General features: G+C 51.6%; 9 protein-coding genes across 9 annotated transcripts; 5 read left to right on the top strand and 4 right to left on the bottom strand.

The window, feature by feature from the left end:
- Nucleotides 1–752: 752 nt before the first annotated feature.
- On the top strand, nucleotides 753–2,258 carry E0L32_003008 (uncharacterized protein; the record flags this gene model as incomplete). The annotated part of the gene is made up of 1 exon (XM_031137261.1): nucleotides 753–2,258. The coding sequence occupies one exon, from the start codon at nucleotides 753–755 to the stop codon at nucleotides 2,256–2,258; it is 1,506 nt and encodes a 501-aa protein (XP_030999618.1).
- A 1,802-nt stretch (nucleotides 2,259–4,060) lies between these two features.
- Nucleotides 4,061–4,399, bottom strand: E0L32_003007 (uncharacterized protein; the record flags this gene model as incomplete). The annotated part of the gene is made up of 1 exon (XM_031137260.1): nucleotides 4,061–4,399. The coding sequence occupies one exon, from the start codon at nucleotides 4,397–4,399 to the stop codon at nucleotides 4,061–4,063; it is 339 nt and encodes a 112-aa protein (XP_030999617.1).
- Nucleotides 4,400–4,850: 451 nt separating this feature from the next.
- E0L32_003006 (uncharacterized protein) lies at nucleotides 4,851–5,757 on the top strand (the record flags this gene model as incomplete). The annotated part of the gene is made up of 4 exons (XM_031137259.1): nucleotides 4,851–4,908; nucleotides 4,957–5,341; nucleotides 5,407–5,644; nucleotides 5,707–5,757. 4 exons carry the CDS (start codon nucleotides 4,851–4,853, stop codon nucleotides 5,755–5,757), a joined length of 732 nt encoding a protein of 243 aa, XP_030999616.1.
- Nucleotides 5,758–7,248: 1,491 nt separating this feature from the next.
- On the bottom strand, nucleotides 7,249–8,879 carry E0L32_003005 (uncharacterized protein; the record flags this gene model as incomplete). Its single annotated transcript, XM_031137258.1, has 2 exons — nucleotides 7,249–7,852; nucleotides 7,927–8,879. 2 exons carry the CDS (start codon nucleotides 8,877–8,879, stop codon nucleotides 7,249–7,251), a joined length of 1,557 nt encoding a protein of 518 aa, XP_030999615.1.
- A 1,826-nt stretch (nucleotides 8,880–10,705) lies between these two features.
- Nucleotides 10,706–11,789, bottom strand: E0L32_003004 (uncharacterized protein; the record flags this gene model as incomplete). Its single annotated transcript, XM_031137257.1, has 5 exons — nucleotides 10,706–11,060; nucleotides 11,128–11,197; nucleotides 11,251–11,603; nucleotides 11,652–11,703; nucleotides 11,756–11,789. 5 exons carry the CDS (start codon nucleotides 11,787–11,789, stop codon nucleotides 10,706–10,708), a joined length of 864 nt encoding a protein of 287 aa, XP_030999614.1.
- A 674-nt stretch (nucleotides 11,790–12,463) lies between these two features.
- Nucleotides 12,464–13,344, top strand: E0L32_003003 (uncharacterized protein; the record flags this gene model as incomplete). The annotated part of the gene is made up of 2 exons (XM_031137256.1): nucleotides 12,464–12,821; nucleotides 12,962–13,344. The coding sequence occupies 2 exons, from the start codon at nucleotides 12,464–12,466 to the stop codon at nucleotides 13,342–13,344; spliced, it is 741 nt and encodes a 246-aa protein (XP_030999613.1).
- Nucleotides 13,345–14,631: 1,287 nt separating this feature from the next.
- On the top strand, nucleotides 14,632–17,166 carry E0L32_003002 (uncharacterized protein; the record flags this gene model as incomplete). The annotated part of the gene is made up of 1 exon (XM_031137255.1): nucleotides 14,632–17,166. One exon carries the CDS (start codon nucleotides 14,632–14,634, stop codon nucleotides 17,164–17,166), a length of 2,535 nt encoding a protein of 844 aa, XP_030999612.1.
- A 67-nt stretch (nucleotides 17,167–17,233) lies between these two features.
- Nucleotides 17,234–18,480, bottom strand: E0L32_003001 (uncharacterized protein; the record flags this gene model as incomplete). Its single annotated transcript, XM_031137254.1, has 2 exons — nucleotides 17,234–18,276; nucleotides 18,420–18,480. 2 exons carry the CDS (start codon nucleotides 18,478–18,480, stop codon nucleotides 17,234–17,236), a joined length of 1,104 nt encoding a protein of 367 aa, XP_030999611.1.
- A 774-nt stretch (nucleotides 18,481–19,254) lies between these two features.
- E0L32_003000 (uncharacterized protein) lies at nucleotides 19,255–21,155 on the top strand (the record flags this gene model as incomplete). Its single annotated transcript, XM_031137253.1, has 5 exons — nucleotides 19,255–19,329; nucleotides 19,421–20,206; nucleotides 20,283–20,597; nucleotides 20,729–20,895; nucleotides 20,984–21,155. 5 exons carry the CDS (start codon nucleotides 19,255–19,257, stop codon nucleotides 21,153–21,155), a joined length of 1,515 nt encoding a protein of 504 aa, XP_030999610.1.
- Nucleotides 21,156–21,489: the final 334 nt, after the last annotated feature.

Below are 21,489 nucleotides of genomic sequence, written 5' to 3'. Positions count from 1 at the left end.
CTCCCCGGCTTACCTGCTTCTGCGTTCACGGGGGCCGCTGAGTGGTCCGATTGAAATTTGCCGAGTGCTGCATCGACACGTCCTCGACTCGCATTCCCGGCGGGCTCTCCAGAGCTAGCTTAGCGCTTCGTCCGAATCCCTCACCAAGGCCTAGGAAAGGGCGCTACGAAGCCGAGGGCGCCCCTCCAAGGCGCTTAACTCTTCCCTTTTGGACAGGTTGCTCGTGGGAGGGTTCAGGGCAAGGAAGTCGGAAGCGGCTAGATCGGGCTGCGATCTCGGACTCGTTAGTTATTTTCAGCCCCTGAGATGTGGGCGGGCGTTTAGGATTCCCCAAACCGGACTCTCTCTGCCCCGGATTGCTCCCCAGAATCCCGCCCAACCCCACACGACGATCAATTCTTCCCTAGGAATCACACAATTCTGGGGTCGGTCTTCATCCGACCCGAAGTCACACGAGGAGTCGTTACACCCCGGCAGGCCATAGACAGTTTGAGTGGAGTGAACCACCCTTTATTGCAACAACCAATATGCGTAACCGCAGGCGTCTGGTATTTCCATTTCGGACAACTGACTTGCGCTTGGCTTGGGCACCTAATATACGGCTAAAGTTCGGACAGAACGCATCATGCCGCAACTGGCAGACAGTGCCCCAAGCCCTTCCACGACACTTCTTTCATCAAGACAAACCTGAACATCTTCCTCGGCACTTCAATGCCGTGCTCTAGGTCTGCGTATCCCAGTCCGGCAACAAGATGTTGCCCACGACAACGTTGCAGAGTTTCCCGGCCAAGCCAAGGGTCTTCATCATTTCAGACATCTCGAACGAGCCCGACGACGCAGAGTCTCTGGTCCGCTACTTGCTCTACTCGAACCAGTTCCAGACCGAGGGTCTCGTCGCATGCACGTCGACATGGCTGCGGAACAAGACGTGTCCCCAGGACATGATCAAGATCATCGACGCCTACGCGGGGGCTGTTGATAACCTGCAGAAACATACACATCCCGACTTCCCTTACCCATCCGCCGACTATTTGAGGAGTATCGTCAAGTCTGGTCCGCCAGTGTATGGGTTCGCAGTAGTCGGTGACGACATCCCGCTGAGCGAAGGAGGAGATCTGCTGCTCGAGAGGATCACCGCGCCCGATGACCAGCCGCTGTGGGTGCTGTGCTGGGGTGGCGTCAACGTCCTGGCCCAAGTGCTGTTGAAGATCCGGAACCAGTACCCTGCCGATCAGGCCGGCGCCCTGCGCGCCAAGCTCCGTGTCTACACCATCTCTGACCAAGATGACACCGCGGCCTGGATCCGCACCCAGTTCCCCGACGTTTTCTACATATCGTCGGTCCATGGCTGGAATCAATACGGCATGGCCGCTTGGACTGGCATCTCGGGCGACAAGTACTACCACTTCGACCAGGGTGGGCCAGACTTCAGCAAGATGACCAAGGAGTGGATCAAAGACAACATTCAGATCGGACCCCTGGGCTCCGCCTACCCGGACTACATGTTCATTCCCGAGGGCGACACGCCGACGTTCCTCTACCTGATCCAGAACGGCCTCGGCGTACCCGAAGACCCCAGCGCCGGGTCGTGGGGAGGCCGCTACCAGCTCACCGACGTAAGCACGGCCGGCCAGCAGGCGCGGCACTTCTCCGACGCCAAGGACGTCGTGGTCGGGCAGGACGGCCGCACCTACCACTCCAACCACGCCACCATCTGGCGGTGGCGAGACGCCTTCCAAAACGACTTCGCCGCCCGCATCCGATGGTCGACGGCCGGGAGCTTCGGCGAGGGCAATCACCACCCCGTCGTGAACGTCAACGGCAGCGCGGGCCCGGCGCCCATCCGCGTCGAGGCCGAGGCGGGCAGCGTCCTGAGGTTCGACGCGCGGGAGACATACGACCCGGACGGGCGGGACGGCGGGCTGAAGTTCCGGTGGTGGCACTACCGGGACCCGAGCGCGACGCAGTGGACGGTGCACTTTGAGGTCGACGAGATGCAGATCAGATTGCTAGATGGCGGCGGACGGCAGGTCGAGGTGCAGCTGCCGGGGCCGGAAAAGTGCTGTGCCGAGCTGATCAGCAGGAAGCCGGTGCCCAGGGGCCAGGTGTTGCATCTCATCCTCGAGGTCACAGATGATGGGACTCCATCTCTGACCAGCTACAAGCGCATCATGATCCAGACGACAAACAAAGATCTGAGGGGAGGCGGCGGAGGTGGTGCTGACAATATCGCAGATGCGATGAAGGAGCAGGCGTAGACAGTAGCCTTGAGAAGTTAAACATCAGCAGCCTTGGTTGATTTAGCCCCAGGTACCCTCAAAAGACTTCCCCTTATATCAGGTGTATCCTAATACCCATTGCTCACTGTGGTTGTCTAAAGAAACGCTGATGTGATCTGAGGATCAACCTGTATTATCTATCAACTAGAGGCGCAGCCTCGCTAGTCTGAGTGATTACAGAGATCTTGTGACGCGTCAATACCACTATACTCAGTGACGAAACTCAAGCACACGAAAATCCATTTTCGTCTTTCGGAGTGAGCTCGTGCCGCCCTGAGCTGAGCTGATCCTAGCAACAGTGAGCAACACGAAGTCGAGACTGAGACAGGATGAGCCAGGATGGGCCAGGGAGGGGGGGGGGGGGGGGGGGAGGGGGGGGGGGGGGGGGGGGCAGAGTGAGTCAAGCATGAGCCAGGATGAGTATACGCCTGAAAATAGGCCTCTGTGCATGAATGGGTCCTTCTCTGGGCATGTACCTCTTGCCAGGTCCCAACTTTTGGGCAATCGCCTTGTATTGGGCCTCGGCTAGACTTTCCACATCAAAAATCTCAATTGCAACCCAAAGCATGTGGTGTGTCTTATTTGAACCCACGAGCTCTGACAAAGGGGAAGGTAGCCCCAACATGAGACTCAGATAACGATCATGGTAGACTAGTCGATTCCATACCGCTCGAGCATCGACACCTTCAGCCTCACAGAGAGACTCGACACGCGTTTCTGTGTCACGATGAAGACCCATGGCCTGGGCAACGGTCATGACACGTCTCCATGCTAACCAAGCCTGCAGCAAATTGCCTCTTTCTTCCTGATAAAATGACTGCAACATAGCGTATTCGATACCTTCCAGGCTCGAAGAGCATGCGATCCTGTCAGTTGTCGCTATGAGCCTGGTTCGTTCATTGTCCCCCCTTTAGGTGGCTAGTGAATAACTCACCGGTATAGAAGAGTTGCCGGGTAGCGGCATGCCACCCGAGACTGGCGTCCCGAACCTGGAGCTTGGGGTAAGGATAGTACCAGATTTACTTCCAGAACGCCCTCCAGGGATTACAGGTGTTGGTGAACTCTGCGGAGCAGCCTGCTCGGCGGCGTTCTGCTGCACCAGCTGCGCGACCATGACCTCCATGCGCTCAATGCGGCCCCCAATGAGGCGACTTTGCCCGACCGGAGTCGACCGTTTCTACGGTTGCTCCTGCGGCACGCATTGGGTGCAACGCCGAGCGCAGCCAATGCAGACCGTGTCGGGCTGGTCCGGAGCGAACGTACACCTGATCCTTCTCCGTTTACACTCCCAGCAGCTCCACGTTCCCTTCCTCATCTTTCTGCGCTTCGCACTCGGCGACTGAGTTTCGGCCTCCATAGTGATTCCCAGAACACAGGAAGCGTTTACCCGTAAGTCCGAACGGGCTGGCTATGGGATGCAAGAGAGGACACATATCGGGCCACTCAGTAGCCCCAAGGACCGAGCGATGATGTGATTGGCTATGCTATTAGATGTAAGAGGTTTTGAAACCAGACACATTTGGCCAGAGCATTCTCACTTCACGCCTTCCAAATTACAAATCAACATCATCGCTTACGGGGGTTCTGTGTGAGGTAAGGTATTCCGAGAAAGCCACAAAGGATGTCAAGCTGGAGAATGCTCGTGTCACGAATTAACCCAAGCACGTATGAGAATCCGAATCACAAGAGCTCCATCGACATTATAAATACGCCGTCGCAAAGCTCAGTAGCTTTCTGCCTTCTCTAATAAGAAACCTGTTCGTCTCATCACGCTGGTTCTGTCATTTCTGCGTTCTGATGCCCGTCCTCAATGGGTAGACCTGAATTTTATCCGAGTCCCATATCCCTTCCCTTGTATACACATCGTCGACCAGAATGTTCCTGGCCTCTTCTTCGGTCTTTGCAACAACTGTGGCGATTGCTTTGATCATGTCCTTGTTATCGCCGTCCTCGGTGGGCTTGGATAAAATGCTCGCTGCCAGCGTGATGATGCCAGCCTCGACCTTGGGCATCGCATCCGCAATATGTTGTCCACGTAGTGCTAGCCGCTTTTCGAGAGTTCCTGGGTTGATAGGAACTTCTAGGAACCATTCTCTCTTACTAGCGTCAAATGCTGCCATGTTGCTAAGTGTTGAAAAGCACGGTTTCGTTGTCAAGGGAGGAATTTCCATGCCAACAAAGATACACTTATATCCGTTTAATTAATTCCTTGATATTGAGTCCGTAATAGCACCCGAGGCTTTCATGGCAGCTTTTATGGGAGCTGGCGTTGCCGCGGTTATCTCTAGCACTTCCACTGCCTCCTACGAAGTAGCCAGCCGCGGCAAAGTGCTAGGACGTCAATGCTTCGGCTATGTGCAATATGTCACAGCAATCATAGACTTTTGGAAGGGGGCATCCACAGCATCCTTTAAGTGGATCAAATGTGCGTACAGGCACACAACCATGTACTTATTAACACTATTAGATTTATCTGAAGTCCTTCCCGACCCTATGGCCTTTGTGGGTGCCGCCTAGAAAGCAATACCACTGAAACTACGACTTACATTGGCGAAATCAAATTGGAGCAACATGGACTTAGGCTTGAAAGACAAAGTCGTCCTAGTCTCGGGTGGTTCTAGTGGAATCGGTAAGGCAATCGCCCTGGATTTTGCAAGACAACATGCTGCTGTCCTAGTGGTCGCGCGGCGAATTGAGCCCCTACAAGAAACCGTCAAGTTGGTTCAGGAGATCACCACCCGAGCAGCTTATGTTTCCGCGGATATGACACAGGAAGATGGTGTCAAGACCGCAATTGCGGAATCAATGAAGGCATTTGGCTCCATGCCAGATGTTGTCGTCTGCAACGTCAGGTCACTGATCAAGTTCGGTTTCGAAGAGGCCACTGCGGAGGACTTTCGCGTAAGCTCGGAGCAGTGTGTTCTCAGTGTTGTGCATTTGGCAAAGGCCGTTCTACCCCATTGGAAGGCCCGGGGATGGGGCCGATTTATCAACTTGGGCAGCGTCTGCACGTTGGAGCCCCATAGATGGCATCACATTGTTCTGGGGAACACTTTTAGGCTGTACGTAACCCCACATGATCAATAACTCCTTGCTCCGTCCCGATGTCCTAAGATCAAACTTCTAGGGCTGCCGTTGGACTCTTACGATCTCTCTCAAACGAGTTCTCTTCGTTCGGTATTACTTTCAACACTGTGGCAATAGGCCTTGTTGACACCGGCACGGCTGAGAAAATCATTAAAGATGGAGAAGCTCACGCAATCCCTCAAGCTGAGCCTCAGCCCGTCATCTCAATGAGGCGCCCGGGTATTCCTGAAGAAATCGCGGCCCAGGTTCTGTTTCTTGCTTCTGAGCGAGCAAGTTATGTCAGTCGTACACTCATCTACTTATGTGCTTATATGTGCGATGTGTATTGAATTTCGAACAGATCACCGGCCAAAATATACCCGTTGATGGAGGCTGGACAAGGGGTATTTGAACCACAAGACGGAGGTCGTTTGAGGGGAGTTGAGGAACAATACCTTTACGCAACCTACAGATGCGCTTCAATGCGAGAAGTGGTGCACTGCAAAACGCCATAAGTATCACTGTGCATTGATCTGCGGCATGTGAAAATGTCTGTTACAAGGGGCAATGTGGTCGTTGAATAACTCGTTTCGCCATGTTATCTAGCTGATTCCCGCAAATGGAATCTTCCACCTACCAAATATCTCATAGATACCATCTCGGAATCTTCTGCTTCAGGTGTTCCTCCTTCAAAAGTCAAAAGCATCAAGGACCTGGTGATCATTGATAAAGGCAGTTATCTTTCCCATGAAGCACATTGTGGTACCGACCGTCTGCATGTCAGGCGTGGCTTAGGATGGTGTAAGTGTCAATGTCCCATAAGCCAAGGCCCCAAGTGGCTGTCTCCGAAGCTCAATCCACGCTTCTTCCACAGGTACTTTGGTTCCCCTAGCATTCACGAACTCCGCAAGGTAGGTTCTAACAAGTTCGTCCTCCCAGAGACGCCGATGCTCTGTAGATATGCTGGTACCGAGGACATAGGCTAGGTCATAGGACCAGTGGCCTCTTGCCATTGCCTGCCAATCCGTCACTCCCATATGGCATTCCGACGTGACAGACCAATTGCCTGTCACTATTGTCATCAGCCTATCTTGAACTTTATTCTTCACAGCCTATCCCTTCGACCACAAGATAAAGCACTTCTCTCTCTATCAATATGGTAGTCTTGATTTCCTACACTTCCTGGCTGTATTTTAACAGGCAGTGCCCAAAGGTTTCCAGAGCTGCCGTCCTCGGATCCTCTCATTCCTCAGCATGATACCCTCGGCAACTACTCCCTAGACACAATCTTGCACTGGAGGCTTTCAGAACAGCTAAGTACATGGTGTGTGTGGAGAGCTGGGTTAGTCCGCGGGGAGGGCTCGCTTCTTGACTAAAGTTTTAATGCCTTCTCGAGGCGACTTCTCATCAGTGGTGTTGGGCGGTCTGCAGCCTATTGGTTCGAGACCAGACTGTATTTAGAGAATGGAGTTATCCTTACGATTGTTATGGTCTGATCTATAGTCCTGGATCTCTAAGGCCTCCAGTATGGCCAACAGCCTGGCACCTATTAGTCTTGGCATTCTTTGTAGCTAACAAACCGCGCAGAATAGTCAAGATAAAGGCTCCGAGCTGCCGACACAATAATGAACTCATGAACTGGGAGCGGTAGATGGCTTGGCACATGACCCCTTTGGAAACTTGATTGTTTGCTAGGTGATTAGCTCAGCCATTACTCGACCCGGAAGGTAACGTAATACCACTGATGTACTTTCGGTAACTGCGCGCATTCATGGGACAAGGAGTTTGATCTATATGAGATTAGGAAGAGACAGTCGCAAACCACTAGTACCGACAGCTGCAGAATCTCAATCTCCGCAGGTCATAGCTTGGCCGGCTTCCCCAAATACTCGTCTGCAGATTGTCAAGGATCAATCCCATGTTCGCCCCAGTGCGGTTCCCTAAGCTTCTCAGACTGTATTCCATCTTGATAAACGGCAACCTGGTCACCATCGCCAAAAAGAGCGGCAATCTCCTCCAAAGGTTTGCCCCGAGTATCCGGAACGAAATACAGCACCGCCGAGGCAACTGCATTCACAACAATAAAGATGATATAATACTTCCATCCAATGTTTGCAAATGCTGTTGGGGCGGCCTGCGTCCAAATGATGCTGGATACACAGAGAGAGAACATGCCCAGAGCATATCCCTCTGTGCGCGCGTACGAGGGCCAGATCTCAGCAATATACAAGAAGCCAACGCCCTCGACGGAGAGACCGTATAATGTGACGTTGAGAAAAAGTAACGCGACACAGGCGCTCAATCCCGTCTGGTTAGTGGTACCAAGGAAATTCTTCTGCAAGGCTGTCTCAATAATGACGGTGACGACCATGGTAGCAAAACCAAACGACATGAGCTTATTTCTTGGGAATAAATCAATGGTCAGCATGCCGGCTGTGTTCATGACCCAGGCACAGAGTTGGTAGCCGCCTTGGAACTGGAGTATATCCTCTTCGCCGAAGCCAAGGCTCTTGTAGATTAAGCCTCCATAATCTGAAATTCTCGTCAGTATCATGTCTTCCGGCATCAACTCTTGGATTACCAACTGTTAATCACTAGCGCGCCTGACCCCATCTGGGCGAAGGTCACGAACATGGTAAGAAGAGCCCGGTTTCGAAGAGATTTCTTCATAGCGATCCTTCCATAGTTCCCGAAACCGGTCGGTGCAGAGAACTCCTTATCCAACTGCATCTGTTGCTGGATCTGGTAGAGCTCTTTCTTCGCATAGAGGTGTTCCGGGTCCCTTGGGTGCGAGTGAAGTTGACGAAGAATTTCCCAGGCTGCGTCTGTCTTGTCGTTGGCCAAAAGATACCGTGGGGACTCGGGGATCCAGTAGATGCCGAGGAGGAACAGGAAAGGGAAGAACCCAGCAAGGCCCATTGGGCCCCTCCATTGGTTGTTACTAGGATCATGGAAGTAGTAAAACCCTATTCCGGTGTAAGAGGCAACAACGTAACCGAAGTTGATCATCGCTGGATGGATCTGGACCAGCATGCCTCTCTTCTTCGGGGGAACAAGTTCGGCCATCCACATCGGAATAGTAGACATCATATTGAAGCAACCATATCCTTGGAAGAACCGGAATGTGATGAACATGGCTATATGAGTCGAGCCACAAATGATCGCGCTCGAGATGAGGATTGTCAAAGCTGCCGCGCCTGCACTTATTTTTCGGCCGTATTTATGAGCAACATAGCCACTGAAGATCGAACCAAAGGCTCCTCCGGTGTAGAAGAGGCCATTTGTAGCACCAATCAGTGCAGTCAAGTTTGTTGCATTGGTCAAGTTCAGCTTGACATAGAACGAGGGCTGAGTTAGAGTCGTAGCGATGATAGAGGCGGCATATCCCATAGAAGCGGAGCCGAATCCCAGTAGGACCAGGATAAACAAAACCCGCCTGTTGAAGCCTGTGATGACAGGCATATCATCCGAAGTATTTTCACTGGATTCTTCATGCTTGGCAGCTGGCTTGGTATTGTCCTCGGCCACAGACATGGTCCCGGATTGAGGTAATGAGTTCTGAATGAAAACTGAGTTTTCTCCTTGTCTGGACAACAAATGATCCGAAAACAGCGGCAGGACTCTGCAAATATAAATACTTTTAGACACCTCCTGCACAGGGCCGTCACAGCAATGGGTTGCAGACAATGTGTCGAGTGTATTGCTTAATTTAATCCAATCCCTCGGTTACTATCTTAACTGAAGCTATTAAGTCTAGCCTCCCGCCGCCGTGTAAGCTCTCGTGTGAAGTCTTCCTAACTAATATCGTGCCACAACCCCATTTATATCAATTGCTTTCCGTTCTAGGGATGAGGTCAGACAAAGGAATGTCAATCGCCTAATTCTCCTCGGTAATATACCTAAAGGTGATCAGACCTTCTCCCCACCCCTCGGGTATTACTGACACCCGCTGGTATGCTATCCCAGCTGTGACCCATTTCCCCAGCTTTGATCCACTTCCCCCAGCTTCTTGTCAAACTTTGTCGCGCCCTGTATTCGTATCATCCCTTCCTACCCCAGATGTAATTCAACTACGAATCCCACATCTGCATTATATGTTATTTTGTCCACTAGAATGGTCCGCGACCCCCCAACCGGATGCGCTTGCAAATCTCAATGCGATGGTGTCTTCTGGACCAACTGCATCAGCCTTTCAGCTTTTGAAGGGAGTTTGTGAACATGTGGTCATTCTGGGGTGATTATTAGTTATTAGCGTCCATACGGTAACTTCTGTACTTTATGCCTACAGTATGTGGATTGCCTCGGATAAGTAGCCCTCAACACCCTAGATATTGTACGGGGAAACCCTAATCTGTGGAGTCGAGTGGAGTGAGGAACTCGCAGAGATCGAGGGTCACTGTATCCGACTCTTTGGTTTCAGAGCTACAAAGTAGTCATTGCCCGTGTTCTGTTAGCGAGGGCTTTCTTGACAATGCATGAGTCTGGCGCCCAGCGTTGGAATGCGTGTAATACTCTAGGGTAGGCGTGGAGCTCTGTCTCCATTCCGGTATCGAGATGTTGCCGTGGTTTGACATCCTCATGTAGAAAGATATCTAATTGACTAACATCCAGGTATAGCGGGGGTAATCCCGTAACATTAATGATTCGTCCGGGCGAAGATGTGACAGGTATGTCGGACGCTAGATAGGAATTGCCAAGATAGGCACTCCATCCTGTCACTATGTCTTTCGTACTGAAGACCGCAAGGCCATTGGTATGGTCTGTCGTGGTCCGATCATCCAGCATCGGGTAGATCAGAATCTGTTTCGCCAGTAGGGGTGACAGGACGCGATCTCATGGCAAGTATCGCCAGCCCAGCAGCAAGTCCGCCTCCTGCACTCTCGCCCAAGAGGTGCTGCGGCGCTGTCCAACAGTCCTCCAAAGGGCCTAGATACAGACACTCTGGAGCAAGGCGGTACTCCACTGAGAACATAGGCACGGAGGACTCTCTGACAAAGGCGACTAGAGAAGGGGTACATGGCGAGCGTTCACTGCTGTCTACCCGCCTCCATGAACATGAAGCACAGCCGCTGAAGCCTTTCGATTATTGGTGTCTTTCTTCACAAGATGATAGATCTCAATAGTATGCCCGTCTGGCCCAGGGGCTTCAACGATATTCAGCATGAGGTGTTCTGGAATGTTGTACTTGTAAGACTCAAATTGGGAGAACCTCGCCTTGGGCACCCAATTGCGGACTAGCTTGGTCTTTCCCGCATCCCCACTCAAGGGACAGATTGACTGCTGGATTCCATAATGTGTGATCACGCGACGGTCTTGTTGAGATTCTATTGGAAATGTCATTTACACTTCGGCAGTTCAATTTACTGCTGCGACTTAGTTCTAAGAGCCTTGAAAGCATTGAAAGTCCTTTCCTCGGTCATCTCCACGCTCTCACGGCACCCATCATTGGTGTACTCCGCTCGTTCTTTAATCCTAAGCCCGCCGGTACCAGGCAATGCCTCAAGCGCCTCCCCAGAGGTCTGACAATCTCCCAAGAGAGATTCGACGCCCTCCACCAAGTGCTCAATGCTTACTAGCAGGCCCTTTGCTTCTGCCTTATCGTAAAACTCACCAACCGAGATGCCGGTCTTAACGATGGTGGGGCACACTGCATTGATGGTGATCTGCTCAGCAGTAGAGTGTCGGCCATATGTACGGACAAAGCCAACGACAGCACTGTTTGGATTAGTAAGGTATTTTAAGGACTAAGGGCAGCTTCAGGTCGCAAAGATAGGACGCGTACTGTTTCGAGGCCGTGTACACGGGGAGACTTGGTATGTAGTAAAAGCCACAAGCAGATGCCACAATGATGACTGTATCAAATCTTGAGTCAGATCCATGTCAAGCGGACTTAATGACCTCTCACCTTTTCCTCGAAAGCCGTATTTATCAGGCTTCTGTCTTAGAAAATGCTGAACCCCCAGAGCACAGGTGTATAATGCACCCGTGGCATTCACATCCATCACGGATAAATCCGGCTTTACATATTTCTCTTCGCAGGGTTGGAAAGGCAGCCATGGCCGTTCAGTGATACCTGCAATTGGAAATACGTAGTTGATCCGACCGAAAGCCTGCACCGCTGTCTCAAAGGCCGTTTTCTGCGACTCCCAGTCTCCTACATCTACTTGAATGGCAATGGCAACGTGGCCAGAGGCATTGAGCTCCTTTGCAGCATTCTGTGCGCCCTCAAAATTGAAATCGGCCAGCGCTACCTTCATCCTAGGAAAATATTAGTCACATACAGAATTCAGTGAACTGGTCACTCACCCTTTAGCTGCAAGGTCCTTTGCTAGATACAAGGCAATGCCACGGGCACCTCCTGCACCGAGTTAACTGGCGCGCTCCAAAAGTCTCTTATCCTACTCACTTACCCGTAATGTAAGCAGTCTCTCCAGTGTATGCCATATTGTCGAGTTGTTGTGAGACTGATCATACGAGTTCAGCTTCTGAAGTTCATGGAAGACGAACAAGGCATTACCCCACTAATAGAAAGTCAACGGGAAGCCCAGTTTGCCGAGGGTATGTGCGCTTTATACATGGTCATGAAACGTTGTCACACCCTTCTGTGTCATCGAGGAATAATGTACGGCATCTAATTACCGCTCAATGTGAATTTATTCGCAGACGACATCGCACTATCCTATCCTTCACCACAATACCTTGCTCGGTGTTTTGCTCCTGAGGGTCTTGCCGCTCGGGCTCTTGGAAATCTCCTTTCATACCGCCCTTTTCTTTCTTCGACAAACTGCATCAGCCCATGGCCCATTCCGTCACTGGCCTCGACTGTCTCCTTCAGGACGACGAAAGGGTTTGGTTGTTCCGCGCGATGAATTATCTGGGAAGCCTACAACAGCGCGGCATTCAGAAAACGGATGGTCCTAGCTTATACTGAGGATGCCTCGGCCCGGCATGTTAATGACACCTCGGAACGAGAATCCTGAGCCCTCGCTATTGACGTAGCTTTTTATTATATTTGCTCTTACGTGCTTGGGCTTCCAATTGAGCCAAGTTCATCAAACAGACTCGCACATCTCCAGTTTTAGGCTTGCTGTTCGCAGGCCCTACCAGCTCTCAACCTCATGGCCTTCAATGGGAAGGTGATTGCCGTCACTGGAGGCGCTCAGGGCATTGGGCTGGCTACATCAAAGCTATTAGCCAGCAGGGGAGCCAGCTTGAGCATCGCAGATAGCAATCCTGCGACTCTTGCTCAGGTAGAGGAAGACTTCAAGGCCAAATCCTGGCCAGTATATACCAGCTCTGTCGACATACGCGATGCCGAGAAAGTTAATGAGTGGATCGAAGCAACTGTTGAAAGATTCGGCCGACTTGATGGTGCTGTGAACGCAGCTGGGACCGTCGGCAAGTACCATGGTCAAAAGCCCATTGCCGAACTTGAGGATGAAGATTGGCATCTTGTCTTGGGCGTTAACGTCACCGGTATGGTGCATTCTCTATCTCTGCGGCCGCTTCCCGAAGCTGGCCATGCCCCTCTCGAACCATGCACGCGGCCTGTGGGAAATAAAAATTTGGTCAAGGTATAATCTTACGACCTCTACTGATGTTCGCTTTCATTATAGGAATGATGCATTGTCTCCGCGCCGAGCTTCGTCATATTCAGGATGGAGGAAGCATTGTCAACATCGCTTCGAACCAAGGGTCCAGAGGCGCCCCAGGCTGCGCTCCTTATGCCACATCGAAGCATGCTGTCATCGGCCTTACCCGATGCGCAGCGCATGACTATGGCTCTCGTCAAATTCGGGTAAATGTTGTGGCTCCTGGAGGAACTCACGGGCCTCTGATGAAGAGTGTGGTTGGTGATAAACCTCCTCCCCCAGTTTCAGTGCTTGGCAAGTACGCACAGCCTGAGGAGGTGGCGTCGATGATCACCTGGCTTCTAGGGCCTGAGAGCACGCATACTTCAGGCGAAATCTTCCGTGTTGATGGCGGTGAGTTCGCTTAAGGAACTTATCAGTAGCTGCGCAATAGACAATTCCAACTTCCAACCTATACCATTCCTTGTGCACGAGTGGTTATCAGTCCTCACGTCCATACAATTCCGCCGATCTCGCCCAAGAGCGATGCTGTATTTCACGTCGTACTGGGTGTGAACGTACAAATCCGAAAGATCCTCATGCAAACTGCAGCACTGGGGGGATTCCAAGTCGAGTAACAAGGTCGCAGCCTGGTACAGTGTGAGACCCTATCGTTGTTCTTTTCCAGCGACTCTACTATGAACGGATCAGAATATCACTTCTACATTGGCCCGGGCAAGGGCGATACTCTGAAGGTACGAATCGGAAGCATGGCCGTTTGAACCTGGTTCAACTGAAGGTCAAACCAAGGATTGCTATCTACATCATACATGTATTATACCCAACATTATCTCTTCGTTCTCGTCCTCTCAGACGACTGGAGAGCAGAAACATACAGCATGTTGACACTCTCCACGCTGAACATGATGTGGACGGCATATCCTCGACTGCACGCTCCATCCAGATTCCAGAGGAAATGCAGGTGACCCTCCTCAAGTGCTAGTCTGACTCTCGTCTTCAGGCTAAACCAGTTAGTGCCATTTGACCGCCCAAGGGCAAAGTGGCTGCAGAGAAGCTGGTGATCGACGACTAATTTTATGTTGGTGCATCGTAAGCCCTGGGTGCGGATCTATTTCGCAGCTATGCTTAAACCGGCCACGCCGCGTAGAATTGCGAGTACTCGATTTCCACTTTATCACGAGATCCCAGCTGCGTACGTCGTTGTGGCATTATTGCAACCTAGTGGTTGGCCTCTGAGGCACGTTGCAAATGCTTGCCAGGCACACCAGGAGGACTATTATTTCAAAGAGGTCCAGCTACTTGGTTCTGGAACCAAAACAGTGATGACTGTGCAAGAGGGAATGCGGAGCGAGGGGAAAAGGGAGGGGGATGTGGGGAAAAGGTTACCATACAATGATGCCGTCAGTGGCGATCCGTTGACCACCGTCAGTAGCCTGGACCCTTGCCTCAATTTGGCTAGGTAGTCTGCGTTCTGTATTGTCTCCAAGCCAGCAGCGGGATAGAACCAACGAGACGGGGCCAAACGCTAGTCCGGGATTCATTACCTACTTGAATAGTCCATCCCTTCCTCCCACCCCCTTCCTCTCTCCACCGACCGCCAAACCACCGTCTCCCGCAGACATCTCTATGGACATCGCCTAAATTAGCGATAGCCGGCTCGTGGTTTGGTCAGCGTGTTGGAAATCACCACCAATATGGATTTGACACAATGCCAGAAGCGCCCTTTGTCACCAAACCGACCGGCCTGCTCCCATGCTCCTCCAGTGAAGCGGCGAGCCACACAAGCCTGCTTATCCTGCCGCAATCGCAAAGTGCGCTGTGATGTGACCGTTGGTGGCATGCCCTGCACAAACTGCCGCATAGATGACATCGTATGCGAGGTCAAGGAATCGCAGCGCGGACGGAGGCCTTCTTCTGTCCGGAACGGCAAAGCAGTCGATGCGTCCCGGCGGTTCAGCCGCTATGTGCAGGAAAGTTGTTCGCAGCACGCAACAGCGGGAGAGGAATGGCGACTGTTGGCGACACTGGACGACGGAAATAAGGGGGGCACAGCGGATGCAGAAGGGGAATCGGAGCTGTACGGGGTGTCTGTCATCTACTGCCAACCGTGGGAAACGCCGAGAGCACAACAGCAGCCGCTTCCTGAGGAATCGAAACCACCGTCTGACGTCGAGGACGAACTGTCGGAGGAACCAGAAGGAAACATCCCGCGGCTGCAGAGTCCCCCTCCATCCCCCCTGCTGTCGTTACCTGGACTATCTCAGCAATGTTCTCAACAAGAGCCTGGAACTCTCAAGCCTCAAGGATTTCACCCGCAACATCATCCACACTTTTCCAACTACCATCATTTGGATCACAATCCCCGCTGCCCTCCGGGGACTGGTGAGCCACTGCGGCTTCCGAGCTACATCAGGCCTGTCCCCAGGCACCTGGATAGTGAAGACCTGCACTACATGGTTTCAAAGAGCTGCCTACAAATACCCGATGATGAGTTGCGTGATGAGCTTATCCGTGTTTTCATCAGCATTGTGTACCCGTTGATGCCTATTATTGATGTTGAGGAGCTCATCGAAGCCGTTGTGGCAAACGACGGTCGCAACCCAATCAGCTTGCTTGTATTCCAAGCCATCATGTTTGTAGCCGTTGCATTCGTCGATATTGAGTATCTCCTGGCGAGGGGGTATTCGTCACATAAGTCAGCTCGCATGGACTTCTTTAATCGAGTCCGCATCTTGTACAGCCTGAATTACGAGAGGGACCGGGTAGCGCTGACTCAATCCCTCCTGGCCATCACATACTGGTATGATGCTCCAGATGATGACAAGGACACCTGGTACTGGATGGGCACGGCCCTTACGACCGCCCAAGTTGCTGGTTTTCATCGCGATCCAGCTTCAGCGGGGGTTCCACAACAGCAGCAGCAGCAGCAGCAGCAACAACAACAACAACGGGTTGCAAGCTTGCAAAGGCGGATTTGGTGGTCTTGCTTCACGAGAGATCTGCTTCTTGCCTTGGGTCTTCGCCGCCCTCCTCGAATTCGAGACAGTGACTACAATGTCAGCATGCTGTGTGAGGCGGACTTCGACCTCACTCTGCCGTCGGCCACTCTGATCCATTTCTTCCGCTCATCGAAATTTCCTTGCCCGGATCAAGCTTCAAAGCTTGAATCGGCAATAACGAGCATCGAACTTGCCCGACTATGTCTCACTGTGGGACGTATCCTACACACTCAATACACCTCTGTCGGTGCATACTACGGCGGGTCAGAGTATCTCGGACCGTTCAAGCCCAAGAGAACAAGTGCCGAGATCAACACCCTAGCCCAGTGTGCGGCTGAACTATGCGAATGGATCCAGAAGCAAAACGCTCGTGTATTGTATGTTCCCGGAGATGAACCGCCGTTGCCTCGAGAAACCGCCGACTGGAAGGAGGATATCGGGCGGTTCCATCGGATTCAACTTCACATGATCTATCTAGCTGCACTGGGTGCTCTGCGCAGGCCATCAGTGTTCTGTCGAGACCCAATTACGGGTGACTGGGGATCCGTTCCCACCGACATGGCCTTAGACCCGGCCGTAGAGATGATCAAGTTGGCTTTCGACTTGCAGCGGAACGACCAGCTTCGATACCTTACCACAACTGCAGTACCAGCCTTCTTGTCTGTGTCACTCGTCCACTTGTTGGGCTCAAGAGAGGGCGATGAGAAAGACCGAAATTTGAGCTTTGGCCGTCTCTACCAGTCGGTCTACGTGCTGCAGAGGCTCCAGAGTATCTATTCCTCAGCCGACTACGCCGTTTGTTTCCTAAAATCTATTCTGGCCAAGGCCGGACTACGGGTCCCAGGCTCCTCACTGTGGATGATGAATGATGGATCCAACTCGAAACAGTGTGAAACCCTGACAAACAACGTTTCCATGGACATGCACCCAAGTGAGGTCGCAGCAGCATGCATGTATCCGAGCCCGAGCGCCTCTCTGTCAGTCAATAACCCCGTGGAGGGCAGCCCCTCGCCAACAACAACGCTCCCAACAGACATGGTCCAGTGCCAGTGGGAGCTGCCGCTGGATGAGCAGCTTTATGGAGAAGTCCCACCACTTCACGAGCTTATTTCTTGCCCGTCCCTTTTTGGCAGCTGGACTGAGCCTGACACTGTGGTGCCAACCGAATTTGACTTTGAGAGTGCTTTTTTAAGTATTTCCGAGGGAGGTTCCTTCATGTATTCTCTCTAGGGGAGGTCCTTTGTGAATCACGAAGGAACCGCGGAAGTGCCTTTACAGAACCTGGTTATACAACATTTTACAGCTTACTCTGAGTCGCGCCCAATTCCACATATATCCCATTAGTAATGTCAAACTCCTTTCCCTTCTTCCAGCCCATCCACTGACGCAGGATCGCTTCCCCGCCGTCGCCAGCCTTGAGACGCCTACCCTTCCACGGCGAATCAACAGGGAGGCTCGCGCTCTTCGTCAGATGCACCATGGGTCGCTGTGGATATCCTGCCGATTCCAGTTCTTCATTGCTTAGGACGGGGGAAACACAAGCGTCAATACCTCCAAAGATGCGCTCCCATTCCTTTCTTGTCTTCTGCTTAAATCGTCTCGCCAATGTGGCTTCCATGAACGGCCAGGCCGCCTTGTCTTCACGCCGCATCCCGTGCTGCACAACCTGGTCTGGGCTCAGTTCCAGGCCCTTAAGCAGCTGCGTGAAGAAGGGACCTTCCAGGGCACCAACCGAGACGAAGCTCCCATCGTCCTGGCACTCGTAGCATCGGTAATATGGACAGCCTCCGTCTAAGAGGTTGGTACCTCGTGGGGCATTCCAAACAGGCTCTTTCTGGCGCAGACGTGGGATCGTCCCGATGTACGATGCGCCATCAACCATGTTCGCTTCGACAACCTGTCCTTCTCCACAGGCACCACGATGTATCACAGCCAACAGAACACCTGCAAATGCTACGAGGCCACCGCCAGCGTAATCACCTAGAAGGTTCGCAGGTGGCATGGGCGGTTGTCCGTTCGGCCCAAGCATGCTCAAGACGCCAGATACTGCCAAGTAGTTGATATCATGCCCTGCCATATCCTTGTATGGTCCATCGCGGCGGTAGCCCGTGATCCGTACAACGATCAAGCGCGGGTTTGCATCCAATAAGGTGGTGGGGCTTAATCCGAGGCGTTCAAGCACGCCAGGGCGATATGGGTCGATGAATACATCAGCCTGCCCAAGTAAGCTTTGTAGAAGACCAATACAGCTCTTATTTTTCAAGTCGAGTGTGATGGAAGACTTGTAAGAGGTCAATATGTCCGAGCTGTCAGCTTGGCCTGGTCGGTCCACGCGGAGAACTGACGCCCCGTTACTCGAGAGCAGCTGCCCACAGAACGGTGCTAGTGTGATCGTGCTTCTTGTGTAAGCTTTTCCCGCCGTTCCGAACAGATGGTCCAATTCAAAACAAAGGCCAGGGCAACAACGCCTCGTGATGACTTACCTGGGGCAAGGCCTGCGAGTTCAACGACGCGCAACCCGGAGAGCGGAGTTTCGACTACCATAGCTGGGGGGCTGGTAAGGCAACAGACGACGTTTTCGTGAGACACACCTGACGAATCCTGATGTGCCTCCAATCGGTGTACGTATATAAACTAGTTGGCCTGTGTTGTGGAATGAAGGTACCCGAGGCCCGCATTGGACCAGACCAGAACATTGCTGCTCTACCCTGCTAGTTGCCTCGGCACCGACTTCTAGCCCAACCCAAGCGGCCAGCCCCATAGAAGTAATAAAGGAAGACACCAAACGCTACAAGAACAAAGATACAATCATGTACCCGGTTTTCTCATCGGAGAGAGCTTCAAGCTTCTTAGATATCCCGAACGACGTATAGCTTACTTTTTACCCCGGCTTTCGATTGTGATCTGCATGAAAAGGGTACTAAGTAGATATAAGTCTATTTATTTATCTATCAGGTGCAAGCCGAGATACACGGTATTTCTGACACGGGTTGAAGAGACACAGCGAACACCATAACCATAAGCATATCCAAGTACATTTCTTAGTGACATGATCGGCGGTTGTCATTGAAATGAGTGGACAAAGGCCACCTACCCCAGTTCGCAATGATTATTGTAATTCAAGAAAGCCGAGGTCACCAGAGATCGACACCCATTGTTTGACCTCCTTTTAAAGAAAGACCCCTTGTAGAAGAAGACCACTCCGCCATTTGAGCTAAGCCTACTCTCTCACCATCCCAGGCCTCAGCAACCCATTGCGTTCAGCCCGACTCCAGGACAACCTGACGACAAAGCAAACTGGCCTATAGAATACCCGCAATGTCCTCCCCGCTCATTTCTACCTTCTTTCGAGGAGCAACCATTACTTCCTTATTGACCGTTGTGGTAGTTGCAGTATGTCATCTTGACCCAGTATTGAGCAGTCTGACGAACGAGACACTTCGTGTATTTCAGCACAAGAGTGATAACACATAGGTCCCTACAGACAGCTGTTTATCTTATTGGAAGTGCATTCTACAACTTGTACTTGAGCCCCCTGAGCAAGTACCCAGGCCCGAAATTATGGGCGATATCACAGATCCCATTCTCGATCGCCTGGACCACGGGCCAGAGTCACAAGAAAATCCTAGACTTGCATCTGAAATACGGAGAGATTATCCGTGTGTCCCCGAATCAGCTCAGCTTTGGATATCCTGAAGCCTGGGATGATGTCATGGGTCATCGCAAGCACGGTCAGCAGGAGAATGGTAAAGATCCGGACTTCTGGCATGGTGAAGATAAGCTCACACTTGTGGGTTCAAATCGTGAGAGACACGGGCGACTACGCAAGGTACTCTCACATGGATTTTCCGCACAAGCCATGGTCAATCAGCAGCCTATCTTCCAGCAATACGCGTCTCTGCTTGTGGATAGGCTGCATAAGGCTTGTTCTAATGGACAGTCTGTCGAGATGACATCTTACTACAATTGGACGCTCTTTGATATGGCTGGCGATCTGATCTTCGGCGAACCTTTTGGATGCCTCAATGAAGAAAGGTACCACCCTTGGGTCAAGTTAATCTTTATGCATATCAAGGGTATTGCAATCTCAACCGCTGTCATCAGATTTCCTTTCAGTGATCTTCTGATCAAGATGATGACACCCAAGAAGGTGGCAAGAGATATACAGACACACCACGAGTTTACAGTTGCTCAGGTTGCTAAACGAATGGCATTTCCAAACCCTCGACCTGATTTCATGGAATCGATGATCAGGGCGCATGAAGAGAATGTAGGACTGATACCAGATTTCCCCGAGTTTATATTTGATACAGAAGCTGACATTCCGGGCTTTATTCTTCCTTTAGCGTGTATCCAAGCAAGAGCTGCATGCAAATGCTCACAATCTCATCGTCGGCGGTTCCGAGACCACAGCTACTACTCTAGCTGGCGTTACATATCTCCTGGCGACCAATCGAGATAAACTCCAGAGGATGTACGAAGAGCTTCGGGCTACCTTTCAAAGCGAGGATGAGATCAACCTCATTAGTGTGAACAAACTCACGTACATGTTCGCTGTCCTCCACGAAGGGCTTCGTGTCTATCCTGCTGTTCCAACCAACATTCCTCGCAAGACACCTCCCGAGGGTATTCAAATTGGAAAGGAATTTATACCTGGAAATGTATGTGCTCCGGTCCCAGAGCAGCTTTTGATCGGCTACTACCTGGACGACTTGAAACTCCAATGATTCTTTACCGCCGCTCTTTGGCCTACACGGCAATTGATCTATTAGCTAACTCGGTGTGTGTTCAGACTATCATCGGCGTTTGGAATTGGCCTATGTTTCACAACCCTCATTACTTCAAAGACCCTGAGGAGTTCATTCCGGAAAGGTGGACAGGAGACCCGCGATATGAGAGCGACAAGGGGCATGCCTGCCAGCCATTCTCGGTTGGACCACGAAACTGTATCGGCAAAAAGTAAGTACACCCTTAATTGTACCTCTATCTACACTTGGAAGAAGTACTCAGGAGTTACAAAACTTTATCTGAACATGTCTCTGTATAGCCTCGCGTACGCAGAGATGCGTCTTGTTATGGCAAAGCTTGTCTGGAACTTCGACTTTGAGCTGGATCCCCGAAGCCAGGACTGGATCGAACAGAACAAGGTTTACCTCCTATGGGAAAAGCCGCAACTTTTTATTCGGTTGAGGCCTCGTACACACGACGCTCCCGTGTGAGTTCTCTAGTGTATTATTAATGTGCTTGAGTACTCCTACAAAGCTTGCATAATCCCTCAAGATCATGTTGGGTGTCCAGCCAAGTTGGAGGGGCCACTTTATGCCGAACCCGGTTTTAGAAGATGGAAGTGTAGCATGTTCAAGTTGAAGGAACAACGCAGACGTACCAATTCTAGATCCGATCAAGGAAGCTGGTAACCTGTATGTCTCATCCAGTGTAGTGCAGCACTAGAGCCCCCCCTGGGCGAATGTGACACGCAGTTCTGAATGGTCATATTCTAGTGCTTTGGGGTTTCATGGTCCGGGATGTGGGGCGTTGGCTTCCCTTTTGACA

The sequence above is a fragment of the Thyridium curvatum genome (assembly GCF_004353045.1).
Source record: "Thyridium curvatum strain D216 chromosome Unknown NODE_12_length_601061_cov_81.036774, whole genome shotgun sequence".
In the NCBI taxonomy this organism is placed as follows: Eukaryota; Fungi; Ascomycota; class Sordariomycetes; order Thyridiales; family Thyridiaceae; genus Thyridium; species Thyridium curvatum.
Note: the sequence above shows the minus strand (reverse complement) of the source record. Positions and strands in the feature narration are given on the sequence as shown.